This window comes from Musa acuminata, chromosome BXJ1-6 (genome assembly GCF_036884655.1).
Source record: "Musa acuminata AAA Group cultivar baxijiao chromosome BXJ1-6, Cavendish_Baxijiao_AAA, whole genome shotgun sequence".
Classification (NCBI taxonomy): Eukaryota; Viridiplantae; Streptophyta; class Magnoliopsida; order Zingiberales; family Musaceae; genus Musa; species Musa acuminata.
The window spans coordinates 39,668,055-39,681,733 of NC_088332.1; the positions used below are offsets into that span (position 1 = coordinate 39,668,055).

Below are 13,679 nucleotides of genomic sequence, written 5' to 3' on the forward strand. Positions count from 1 at the left end.
GGCATTTGCTGCTCTCTTACCAAATATGCAAATGTAGTGCATACTTTTCCACAAACCATTAGTTTATATTTTTTTCTTTCACTTCAATGATTTGCAGGACTCACCATTCGCTTCTTGGCAACCAACTGAACTTCTACAAGCTACGTCGATAGTGACAAGAGTAGGCCATTGCTTTGTTGTTCAGTTGCTGTGCCTGTTTCTATTGTTAACCTAGTATTACCAACTTATGCCTATTTATCTCTTGATAGGTGGGCCTTTTGCCACCTTTGACACTGGAAACACCATCAACATTGTCTTCTTTGTCGTCATCATCATCATCACGATCTGCTAATGAGAGTTCTAAGGTCAGGATTACTGACATTAAGCTCAACCTTTTTTAAGTGGCCTACTTTGATGTCTGATGAAGCATGGGTTTCTCAGATTATACGACCATCAACAGCTGTCTCGGCTTCTGGGCTAAAGGTTAGCATTAATGTTCTTTATATTTATTTTATTTATCCTTAACTTTGCATAAGTGCTTCAAGAAAAATTCACAAAAACTAACTTCTGTCTTGTTGATTCAACAAATTTTTCCCCCTAAAGCTATCTAGATGTGGTAATCTCAATATGTTCCAAGCTACGGTCAGACTAATACAGTATAATTTCATATGAGCCATTTGATTGAAGGAAAATGCAATGCAGTATGATGGAGATGTGAAGGCTAAGAATGGCAGAAAGGAGAGGCTGAGAGTCATATCTTTGTTGGAAATTTTTGAAGCATTGTATGCATGATTATGCCCAGAAACTTTTTAAGTAAACTTCTAGATCTCCTGCTTGGACTATAAGCTTTTCTAAATTAGAGTATTCGGTGTCCCATGAAATCCTATTAAATGCCTCGAGAGCTCCCTGACCCTATATTGTCAGTAGGGGTACTCGATTCACTTAAATATGTCTCTGACATAGTTAGCACTGACTTTGGAAGTCCACAAAATTCTATAGGCGGTCTTAACTTTCTTGATTCACGTATTCCAAACCATATGAAAAGAGTTTTGCTACTTGGGACAGCATTAGAATTATATGATTACTTGGGACAACTTGTCAACCTTGAATCTTGTTCTTGCATTTTCATAGAATTTATCCTTTTCAGGAGGTAATAGGGAGCTCAGGATCTAGCTTCAAGGCATCGGGTTCCTCAAAAATTTCAAGCTTATCTCCGGTAAATGGACAACCGAGCAGCAATGCACAGTCCAGCAGGCCCACATGGAGGTTGCCGGACTTCAGTATTCTTACAAGAATCCATGGTACCATGACCAGATGATTCTTGACCACTTCTACTACTGATTTTTTTTACTACCATCTAGCTGCATAGGTTATTAGAAGGTAGAGTGCTCTAAAGATGAGGATAGAATTTTGGTAGATGTGTAAATATTTAGAACATAATTAGTTTTACATAATTGCTTGGTTTTAAGATGAACACAATTTGTCTATAAGGCTTATGGCTTTCTTCCTTATGGTGTCTTTGCATATGACAGTTTTATCTTGTGGCCTTATGTGAGTTGTTTGATGAAATGAGTTTCATATCGATAGCCCGACACGAGTAACATTAACATTATAATTAGCTATGTTTTTTTAAATTTTTTTAATTATTTATTTGAAAATCCTTTGAATGTGTTTTAATGCTTTTGTTAGATAACTAAGAAATTGAGGTTTAGAAGAAAATTAGAGAGGGGCAAGGATAAATCATCAATAAAAATAAAATGTAAAATATGGGCAAAACTGAGAAAATAAAATTAAAGTTTTTTTAATTGCTTAGCCAGTAAAGAATGAAACAAAATATAAAATTAAACAAATAAAATTGAGGCTTTTCCTCCAATCTAACTCCATAGAAAAAACCAAATTCGATCTTGTGAACCGTTTCTGAAATATTATAAGAGAAAGATAATGGAAAAACTACATTTTATATATGTTAAGAACATCATTCCAAGAGAGTTAATCGGTGTAATGAGCTGAGGAACATTATCACCTATGGAGATAGTTTTTTTATTTCAGGTATTTATTTTATTTATGATGCTTCTTTAAACATGGTGTAGCCATTGAATTATGATGCAGGTTAGCCAAACTTAAATAAGGTTTGCTTCAGAGATTTGTCATAGAATGGAAACCACACGACTATGAGATCATCCAGCTTGATGTCTACTTCTTTCTCCTCTCCAATTTTCCTCTAAATAATATAGAACATTAGTATTTTAACATTAGATCCATACCATAACATTTGTCACAATTATAACGTCTTATTTTGAGTTACCATTGGGTACAGTTCAGTTACTAAAACAACAAGAACAATCTCAATCACACTGCTTTAAGTGGATGTGCAGAATTAATACTCTCTCCCTCTTACCTCTTCCCCACAAGTTCTCTATCACAAATATTTCTCTTTCTCTCTCCATATATATATCCAATATGGAGCTGGTCGCTGTTGTCCTCATGGCAACCTTGGCGGCAACCAACGTGGTGGCAATGCCCCACCAAGAGCCAGCACCACCACCCTTAGACTCGATGCCGCCATTGGTGTCAGTCCCCACAATGGAATACCTCTGCCAGGGCACGCCGTCGAATCCCTCCAAGGTGATGCGGCTCCCAAAATGGGTCTACAGCACAACCCATCCCAGCAATGCTGCCTGTGCCATCATTACTATGCTCCACAAGAGTTGCATCCCCCTCCTCCAAACCTGGTCCTTTGTCTTGGCTCACCGGATCAAGTTGCTTCAGTTTCGTTGCGACGAGTACCAGAGTGCCGAGTCGAGCATCGCCACGGCCCCTAGCAGCAGCCCGCGCAGGAAGGAGTAAACGCCCTTCTCGATGGGACGTCATGGATGTGGTGGGTGAAACTGAAAAATAAAAATAGCCTTCCTTCAATTAATTAGACAATATAGAATGAAACGAAACACACCCAAACAAAAAACAAAATTGATGTTACGTAAATCTGTTCTTGGGGGGCTTCCTTTCAATCTAATTCCATAGATGAAGTCCACTTCCTGACTAGAAACAAAACATGAAACTATCAGTCTAATGCACAAGACTCCTAATATTATTAGATTATGTTAAATGTATATTATCCTAACTTTACAAGAAAATTCTCATTATTGATCACAGTTCACAGAGGAGTAATCTTACGGTCACATCCCAACTAAGTAAAAATAAATTATACACAATAAGAAATTTCAAAACAGAAAAATCATGCAAAGACTAGGTTTTATTATTGTTTCAAAAATCATTCTAGAGATGTCAAGTGACATTAGATACGCTTCTACCATGCTTCACTCAAAGATCACACTAGGCATTTTGCATTAGTTTCTACAACATTATGCTTTGGGGGTCAAAGTTTGCCTCTCACAGTGTTTGGTTCCAAAACTTACAGAACTTCCATACTAAAACAAAACATGGCAGTACATGCAAAAAATAGTACGGGTAAAGAAAGAAGTGTTCAACAATGTTGAAGGAATACATTTTTGGGTTGCATCAATGACACTATTTTCGAGTCAATAGAACTGCATCGTTTTCTGATTGGCCTAAGGATTATAAATAAAGTTGTGACGTGTTAGCATTTGATAATAATTCAATGTGGATGGCTAACCTGCATCACAAGGATTATAGCCATTGAATTATAATGCTTCTTTGGCTTTGAAGTGGCTCCATGTTGTGACGTGTTACCCATCCACGGATAGTCTTTTCCTACTCGAGCCCCTCACCGTGCCCCTATACTAGGTTGGCTATGATACCAATACTCACGACCCAGCCTGATGAGAGAGCTAGTCAATTAACTTCATTGAACTTAAACCACTAGCTCAAAATACTTAAGCTGAAGCTAACAGTAGTATACTCATCAAATTCTTACAAGTCAATCTTAGTCTTTGCCCACTTCCGATGTGGTGGGACTAATTGGGGTGTTATAGCTCCGTCCATGAGAGCTACAGACAAGCATCAAACATAAGGTACAAAGCTCCATTAGTTTAGAATAGGAAAGTGGTAACAGATCTACTAGTTGTAGGGTATCTCCATTTCAAGACCAAAAGTTGTAAATGACTACTAAGACACATATATGATAGTCAACATTAGAAGGATAAACCACAAACATAAATAAAATATTCATTAAACTCAACTAGGTAAAATGCTCGACATTGTTCAATATCAATAACCCATTCCAGTAGTTGGTGTACTAAAAAAAAATGTGAACAAACAACAAAAAACCTAGCAAGATCGAGATAGAAAATTGTATTAGAGGGACCCAAGCATGTAAGTATAACATGTTCATAATACTTTGGGCCTAAAATGTTGCATATATGTGAAATCTTGTAGAGTGAGAAATATGAACATATACATTGTCATGTTGTTAATGAATATTGAACAATGTTCATATACATGTTCATAATCCTTTGCATGTACTTGCTACATGTAAGTTGCTTGCTTGAGGATGTGAAAAACAATGTCTAAAATAAGCATGTCCCTTCAGTTGAGATACATGCTTGTATTTTTCACTGCTAGCCGACTACCATAAGCAGGAGGTAGCAATACAGAGATGCCGTCAACAAGAAGAGAACAATTTGAGAGAAAAATGCCTAACTATACTTGCACACAAGTCACAGGTCAAAAACATACAAGTAATCAGATGAGGACTGGTGAACTTATGCTACTGGTAGGAAACATCTTTTGAGGATCAATAACAAACCTGGTGCCAGCACAACGAGATGCTCATCCCGTGTTCAAAATCTGAAAATACCATTTAAATGAATCCACGGACTCATTTCAGAAAAAAAAATCATCAAAATTACTGAAGTAGACTTATAGATTTAATCTGACTGCATTTTATCTAAACTAGAATTTGAAAAAACAGTAATGTGAAACTGGCAAGGTGTTAAGAGAGGAAACAATTGTCTGTTATTTGTAGCAGATGAACTCCTGATATATCATATCACAGCAGTTAAGCAGACATTCTTCTGATATGTTGTCTGGATCATAATCAAAGCAGTGAAGCACCCAAATGATGCCATCGTAGAAGATGCAACACAGAAAAGCCTTTCTATGCTAGTGAGAACTCTACATAAAACTGTTCCCCCGAAGAACTCTTCCACTAGCTTTTATCTCGCTTGAAAATTTCCATAGTCACTCAGAAGCATGATGTACAATTAGACACTTGCATGGAGCTGTAGAGAAGCATTATCTTCAACAGCTGAACCATAGATACGATACAAAGCTCTCACATATACTTCCCTTGTATGCCCTTTGAGATTTGAAAGATGACATAAGTTGCAGTCTCAAAGTACAAGAAAAAGGACTTCTGGTTCACGATTGTCATTCTTAGCACATTTATGCATCTACATACACTCAAGAAAGTTACACAATAGCAATAGCAGTTTTTATCTTTTCTGTAGAACTCAATGTGGTTCAAACTTCAAACATCAAGGAGGCTTTCATCCTTTCATGTGGAAACAACATGACCAAAGCAGCATAACGTTCTGTAATTAGAATATAATTAGTACCAGTGATTGCTGTACCACCCGAAATGGTATGAAGAGGGCGATATGTACTGGTCCGAGCATGCGCCGGTACACGGACCACCCCCGTTTCAGGCAACCCGATCCAGTTCAATAAAAGTAATAAAAAAAAACAGTGGGACCCATCTAACTAAGCATTACAATAAGAAAAAAAAAATTCAAATAGAAATTAGGGCTCACGAATGCGAGCCCTCTTCTCGCGTTCTTCGCTGTTGCCGCTGCTAACATCGTTGCAGCCGCATTCCTTCTTCTTCCTAGGTACAATCCCACCTTTTCTTCTCCTCTTCTTCCTTCTCCACTACTTCTTCTTCCTCCTCCACCGCTTTCTCTTCTTCCTTCATCCCTCCTCCTTCCTCCACCATTCCTCCTCTCCCTCTGTTTCTTTCTCTCCAAAACACCAATATATACCGGTGTATTGTGTGTTAGGACATTGGTACTGATCGGTATGTATCGATCCAACAAATCTTTAAAACGGGTATGTTACCTGAAACGGCGATCCTTGATTAGTATAAGCTTATCTAATCTATCAGCTTAAGCTTTTAGATGGACTGAGGTTAAATACATGATATTTGAATGATCTATTATTTGAAACTCCAAGATGTACAACTATTCCCTTTTCTAACCAAAGTTCCATATGTTCCACATGTTGGGCTTTGCCATTTTGCTCTGGTATCTAATAGGTAAGAGAGAGTGCTAGAATGTAAATGATAAACTATCATCTTAATCTTTTAACTGGACCGGTATTTTGAGAAAAACAAAAACTGGACCGGTATTTTGAAAAAACAACAAACTCCATATTTTGAAAAAAGAATAAACTAACTCACTCAATACTATAAAATATATTTTGATCATCAACTTTTTAGGTACAACAATGAAACTTCAAAACCCATAGCATATCTGAATAAACAAACCCATAGCAAATCCTCCATTTTCTTTTTGACAACAAAAGAAAATTTATTTTAAAAAACAATAAAAGAAATTATTACAAAATTGGAACTCATGGACTTATGATCTAAATTATAACAATCACCCCTCAAAAGAAACGGAAAAAAGAAAACTATGACTATCGTCTTGTGGTGATGAGTATTCACTATATACATAATCAGATTTCTTCCTTGCCATTTTTTGGTGTTTCAAACACATTCTATCACTAGAAGAAATGCTATTTTCTAGGATTTGAAACAAAATGTTTCATTAGGCACGATTTCAATGTCCATGATGCACTATCACTTAAAAGTATAAGTTATTTGAGAAGTCCAAAAATAACAAACTATGAAGATTTGATAATTTAAGACTTTCTAAAGTAATTCATAAGGGCAATATAGTCTCTTACTCATTTTTATTCAATCTTTTGATGGGGCTGCCCACAAGGAATGTCTATAACTGCCTATGCGGTACGACAACTATAATATCTCGATTTAGTCCTACATCAAAAATAAGCAAAGGCTAAAATTGAATAGTAAGGATATGATGGATGCACTATTATTACTACTAATTTCGACTTGACATTTTGGGTTAGTAGTTTAGGGTCAACAAAGTTAATAGGTCAGTTATCCCATTAGGTCAAGTTGTGATAATAACTTGACTATTTTAAATTTCAGAAAAAAATTATCTTAACTAAAATAATTGTAATGGTGTCATGGGAATAAAAAAATTAAAATATAATATAATTTGATATTTAAGGCATTTCAAACATGCCTTGGCTAGCTACCTAATGATTCCACCTAAGCCATAAGAGGATTGCCACTTGCCACCAAGGACAACTTTTATTAAAAAGAATTAAAAAGAATTAAAAAGAATTAAAAAGTCAAGTTTGAAATGACTACTCGGTCCACTTTCCATACTATAATTCATTAAAAACCTGTGAAACTATAACAGCCAATCATTATATACTGAGCTTCAACTTGCCAAATATATCACCACTCATAGAAATGTACACCCCCTACTCAACCTCCGTCAGTAACTTAGAAATAAGTTTTCATTTTTTCTGAAACGTAATTGATATAAACCCATCAATCAATAGATTTCTAATGATGACCGTCAATAAATTTTCTATAGCTAAGTAACACAGGTGTAAAGTATGTTACAAAAAAATTTATAATGTAACTTGTAAACATGAATTGAGACACCGCATTAGCCATTCTTCCATCCCAAGAATCAACAAGGAACCCAATGAGCTGCTAAAATACTTGAGAAGCACACCTACATCTCAATATAACTACAGCTTCATTCATATGAACGATGAATAATGAATATGAAAGATGCCTGGCTAGGACAGACACATTGACAACATACCTTACAGCTGAGAATAGAAAGAATGATGATCAGACAGACCTAGTACGCATCAAGATCCACCTATAATATCTCCAGTCCAGCATGAAGCCATTTACAAATTTCCAACTCTGATAATTAATTCTCGATACTTGTTCTCCTGCATGTGCCTGCCAACACAATTCTGTATCTGAGTGATCCGTTTACAACCTCCATTCATATAAAGAGATCCGAAGCCCTAATTTTAGTCAATCATCAACGATGAAATGATCCTCATGTCCATCCCCATCAACCCGATTCTCTCCTGGAACGATACCATTCACATGGTGCAACCCATGCACCATCTGAGACAGATAGGGTACAGCCTGGTGGTGTGGCTGATGTTGGTGGTGATGGTGTTGTCCCAAAGCAGTGCCACCACCAGTGGCATCTGAGAGCCCTCCAAAAACAGGGCTCGCCGCCCATTGTGATAGCACTCCCAGAAGCTGCCCAACCACGCTCTGCTGCTCGTGAATGATCCTTGCCTGAATCTGCTCCATCTCAACTCGGTGCTCCCTCAGCATCCCCTCCATCCGCTTCCTCCACTCCGCTCTCCTCCCCTCCATACGCTCCTCCCACTCTATCTCCTCCTCCCTCCGCTGTCTTTGCACCTGTCTCCTTTCCTGCTCCCTCTCCTTCTCCGCCTCCACCTCTGCCCGTTCCCTTTCTAACCTCGCTCTCTCCCACTGAGCCTCCCTGTCCTCCATCTTTGCCTCCCACTCCTTCCAAGCCGCCAGTGCTCGCCGCCGCTCAGCCCGCGTCTTCTTCCTCCGCTTCATCCTTCCCATATTCACCGCCAGAGGTCGCGCGGGCTGCTGTGGCACAGAGCCTGCGACAGGGGCCACATCATCGAAATCAAAACCCTCGTCATCGCCGACGTCCTGATCGGCTCCTTCTCCGCTTCCGCCTTCAGCGCAGTCGTCGAAGGCTAACCCTAGGGCGAGCTCGCCATCGTTGTCGAAAGCTTCCCCGGGAGCAGGGGCGGGGTCGGTCAAGGGCAAGGGGGCGTCGCCGAAGACGGAGCGGTAGCGGAGGAAGTTGGACCAGCGGGAGAGGCCTTGCTCGTCCCAATCGACGGCGGCAGTGGCGGCGACGGCGGAGGATGAGGATGAGGTAGGGGGAGGGTTGAGGAGGAGTAGCTTGCGCTTGACGAGGAGGTACTGGTGGCGCATGTTGTGGACCTTGTTGGCGGCGTCCTTCCAGGACCAGAGGAAGGGGTAGGCGGCAGGGTCGGCGGCGTGGTGAGCGGCGTTGACGTGGGCGGCGATGGGCCGGAATCGGCGCTCCCGGGTGCGTAGGCGCGAGATGGATCCGTCGGCCGCCATCTCGGCGTACTTGTCGAGGAGTGAACGCTCCTCCTCCTCCGTCCACTTCTTGCGCCTCGGCGCCATCAGCTATGACTTCCGCTGAGGAGGGAAGGGTCGCATTGCCTCGAATTCTCTGCGCTCGGCCGCCGAGGAGGAGCAGCAGCAGAGGAAGAAAGCGGTCCGTCTCCCCCTTTTCTAGGCTCTTTGTCGTTGTCGTCGCTGCTGCGTTTTCTGTGGTGCTGCGTAGGGCCCGATCTCGATGTAGCAGTCTCAGAAACGAAGAGTATATTGGACGAAACAGCGTGCAGGCTTGTTCGAGCCGACCTGGCAGGCTGCCATTGCATGCTTCCGTGGGACCGCTCTCGTTCTTCCCTTTAAATACGCGGCTGAGTTGATCGGACCAATTAAATAGTTTTGTTTTCCACAATTATAATTCATTTTCCATAAATTAATATTAAGGGAATCCTGAAAAGTCCATTTCCAATTATTGTCACATAATATTTTAGCTTTATGCTAAATTGCCAATTATATTAAGTAATTACGCACTCCTGTCCTAACTCGGTATGGAGTCGTGGTGGAAACCTCTATGGTAACATAAGTTGTGGTACAAGTCGGGCACGCAATGGATGTTTCATGACTACAAACACGAGCTTCTTCAACACGAAGACCTCCTCCTCCTCCTCCGTTGCGGGCTTCCACTGGAACTCCCACACCAGATTGGCCATGAAGTACTCGAGGTGGAGCATCGCCAGCCTCATTCTGGGGCATATCTTCCTCCCCGTACCAAGTGGCATCATCTTGATCTCCTTGCTCCCTGTGGTACGTCTTCCCTCACCATGTGTGGCAGCAGGAAGTGCGCCGGCGGGTGCGTCCGCAGGCCGTCCAAGATCACCGCTTTCAGATCTGTCGCTTTCTCTATATCCTATCCTGGAATGCATCGCTCTAGTGTCCCCATCACCTCCTCGATCTCCTTCTTCAGCTTCTTCTGCAACACCGACTGCCTCACCAGGTTCTCTATGATTCACTGTAGAACCGTGGTTGTAGTCTCAGTGCCCCCGTTGTGGAACTCCGAGCATAAGCTTACGACCTCGTCATTGTTGAGCTTCCTCCCTTCGCCATCCGATAACTCCAGATGGAGGAGAGTGTCAGGTAGCAACGGGTTGCTTCTTCCGAAAGAGCATCATGACAGAATAAAATTGAAATAACCAACTCTATATTTCGTATGATTTGAGCATCAATCATCATATTATATATATATATATATATATATATTATACTATTATATATATTAAGATTAAGATTATCTTATAAAGGTCTGATGATTATACTATTATCAACTTTAACTTAAATATTTTGATTAGTAATTTAGACCAAACAAAGTTGATAGGCCAATTAACCCATCAAACTCAGATCGTGATATATATATATATATATATATATATATATATATATATATATATATATATATATATATATATATATATATATATATATATAATTTAAGTATATGAGAAAAAAAATTTCCTCAAATTTATATAAATAAAATATGTTTATTAAGAAGATTTTATATGACAGCTTGTAAGCTAATGAATACTATAATAAATACAAATAGTAATTGAAAAAACTAAATAAGAAATTATATAGAAGTTTAATTGAAGGATTAATTTATCTCATATATTTAAGGTATGATATTATATTTATGATTAATTTATTATCTAGATTGTTATAAGTTATAGAGAGTTCTTATATATAGAGTACTCTCAATTATAAAATATGTTATAAGTTATATTCTTATATTGATAGTGATTGGGTTGGTTATAAGCCTCAATGGTTATTTCATAGATAATAAAAAAATAAAAAAATATTATTCTCTCAAAAGTAGATTGTGGTTATAAGTATGACATTTCAAATAATTTAACTTCAAAGAATTTTAGTAAATATAAAAAAATAAGATGAACCAATTAAAACATACAACAATAATAAGTTTATTAATGCAATGACGAAGAATCCTATCCTTTTATAGACGTATTAAACACATTAAAGTTTAACATCAATTTCATTCGTGAACTAATTTATAAAAAAATGTTCAAATAGACTATTGGAGGTTCGGTCATCTTTATAAAAACTTTAATATTTTTAGTTTTAAAAAATAATTTTAAATTATAATTATTTTGAATTAAGATATATGATAAAATTAATTCAAATAGTTATGACTACATGCGAGAAAAGATAATAATTTAGATTAATATACATGGATGAGTGGTTTATTTCAAAAAAATATAATTTATCTTTTTGTTATTGTAAATATTGTGCTTTTGGATGAGTTCAAATATATAAATTGAAAAGTAGTCTTATTTTTTTATTTTCTTTTTCTTATTTTTCTGAAATTCTAATATGCACCGAACACAAATGACATCTCAAATTGTCTCCTCTGTTAGTGTGTCATCGAGGCACATCATGATGAGATACGAAAGCTAAGAAAGCTACTTAGATATGAAATAAATAGGAGCTCGATTACAAACTTTCATATGAAAGAGCTCCTGCAACAGATATTAGGATAAAAATTTTAAATTTATTTTATGACATGCTTTCTTATTAACATTTATCTTCTCCTATAAAAAAAACTAATTTTTATTATTTAATCTACGCAGATGTGAGATTTTCAGATGTGATTTATAGGGGATAATTATATATTATCCTTATAATTAACTATGATTAGTATTTCGATCTTTATATTTTAAAAACTAGTATTTAGGTTCATATATTTACGAAACTAAAATATTTAACCTCAATTCTTTTTACATTGTTAAGTTTGTCGATGAAAAAAAAGTGCACGTGATGCGAAATGAAAGGATAAAAATATAATTTTATTATATTAAATTATTAATTTTATATAAACTTCTCGGATCGATTTTCTCTTTTCCTAAATTATTAATTTTATAGAGTTATGATTATTTATCACAATGATTAAAGTCATGGATTAGTAAGAGAAAATATATCTCAATTTAAGATTTTGATGCCCCCAAAGATATAGTTGAGACGATGAGAATTATTGTTTCACCACAGTCAGCACTCTTCCAGGCAGCAACTCGATTAAACCAATCTTACTAACAATGAAGTGGAAAAAGTGGAGGGAGGAGGAGGAGGATGACACAACATTGATTTGGGAGTATGCGGCCCTACTATCACCTTGGGGGGGGGGGGGGAGCGCCCTCCACCTAACTACACTTCGCATGCGATAGAAGAAGTTCCAATTGATCATGGACCAAGTGAACTCCGTTGACCACCTCTACAACCTCGTGGCCTTCCCCTTCCGCTGGTTCAAGCGAGGTGTCTACATCAAGATCCACAACATGTTGCATTAATTCCTCCGTGTCAAGTGCAAGCTCCTCCCCATTCCTACACACCATGTTGTGGATCTTTGGAGATCATCTTAAACCTCAATTCCGCCCCTCCTCTAAAATCCGCACTACCTATGGTGATCGTGAGGATGATGAGAGCCTCGACGAAGAAATTTATGAATATAAAAATGATGATGTTGAGGAGGAGGACGTGATGCAATTGGTCATCGATCTCTTTGCCTTTGATTAAGAAGTGGCGGATGATAATGAAAGGAGGTGCGACGGGTGAGCAAGATTAACAACAGCAATGGGCGATGGGCGACGAGGGGAAAAGGAAATCGATGACGATGAGAAGTTTATATAAAATTAATAATTTAAAAGATAGTAAAATTATGTTTTTATTTTTTTTATTCGTACCCTTTTTTACATGATAACATATGCTTCTTTTTTTTTTTTCATTGGATGAAATTAACAACGTAAGGATAATTAAGGTTAAATATTTTATTTTTAGAAATCTTAATATTATTTTTTTAAATATAAAAATTAGGATACTAATCATAATTAATTATAAGGGTAGGGAACATTTATGCGACAACAAATGCTATCCTCGATGACTACCTCACTAAATGTTTAACGATGTCCCCATTTTACCCCAAAATATAATATTTTATTTTATGACTCCAATTATAACTATCGCTTATTTAATTGTTGTTTCCTTATTCTTACCGATTAATAATCATTCTTAAAAAAGACAAATGATAAAAATATGATTCAATCATATGACTTACTATTTAAGATATTAGTCAGCTGCTATCTCACATCTTCAGAACATTTAACCCTATTAAAAAAATTTATTGAATAAGATTTTGTACATTACTAGTATATTAGTATCATAGAGTATATATATACATATAAATATATATATGTATGTATACATATATATATATATGTATACATATATATATATATATATTTATATATATATATAGGATGATAGTATGAAGCTTTGATCCAATAAGATTACAGTGAGAAGGCTGATTGGATTCGACCAAACATGTCCAAGTCTAACTGAATAGTACAAGTGGCCGGTTTGGTTGGACCCAACCACATTGGACTCTTAATACGTCTCCTCACGCAGAGCAATTACGCGATCACACGCGTTTCCCGTGACGGCTTGCATCGGTGGGGCC

The 13,679-nt window shown here is 37.5% G+C and overlaps 1 protein-coding gene and 1 long non-coding RNA gene across 5 annotated transcripts; one reads left to right on the forward strand and one right to left on the reverse strand.

The window, feature by feature from the left end:
- The first annotated feature begins 22 nt into the window (after positions 1 to 22).
- On the forward strand, positions 23 to 1,250 carry LOC135677827 (uncharacterized). The gene is made up of 4 exons (XR_010514755.1): positions 23 to 160; positions 249 to 344; positions 421 to 462; positions 1,127 to 1,250. It is a non-coding gene; the product is annotated as an uncharacterized LOC135677827 (long non-coding RNA).
- A 973-nt stretch (positions 1,251 to 2,223) lies between these two features.
- On the reverse strand, positions 2,224 to 9,380 carry LOC135676942 (uncharacterized). Of its 4 annotated transcripts, XR_010514486.1 has the most exons (4): positions 7,827 to 9,380; positions 4,706 to 4,746; positions 2,957 to 3,018; positions 2,237 to 2,867 (listed from the first exon to the last, which is right to left on the reverse strand). XR_010514486.1 is itself a non-coding variant. In XM_065188682.1 (1 exon), the coding sequence occupies exon 1, from the start codon at positions 9,230 to 9,232 to the stop codon at positions 8,051 to 8,053; it is 1,182 nt and encodes a 393-aa protein (XP_065044754.1). In that variant the 5' UTR covers positions 9,233 to 9,380; the 3' UTR covers positions 7,689 to 8,050. The 4 variants fall into 4 exon arrangements, 1 of the variants encoding a protein (XP_065044754.1); XR_010514485.1 differs by having other exon boundaries at positions 2,237 to 3,018; XR_010514484.1 differs by having other exon boundaries at positions 2,224 to 4,746.
- Positions 9,381 to 13,679: the final 4,299 nt, after the last annotated feature.

What these genes read in the sequence shown, in the direction of transcription:
- LOC135676942 (XM_065188682.1), bottom strand. Translation starts at nt 9,232, where the DNA reads ATGGCGCCGAGGCGCAAGAAGTGGACGGAGGAGGAGGAGCGTTCACTC.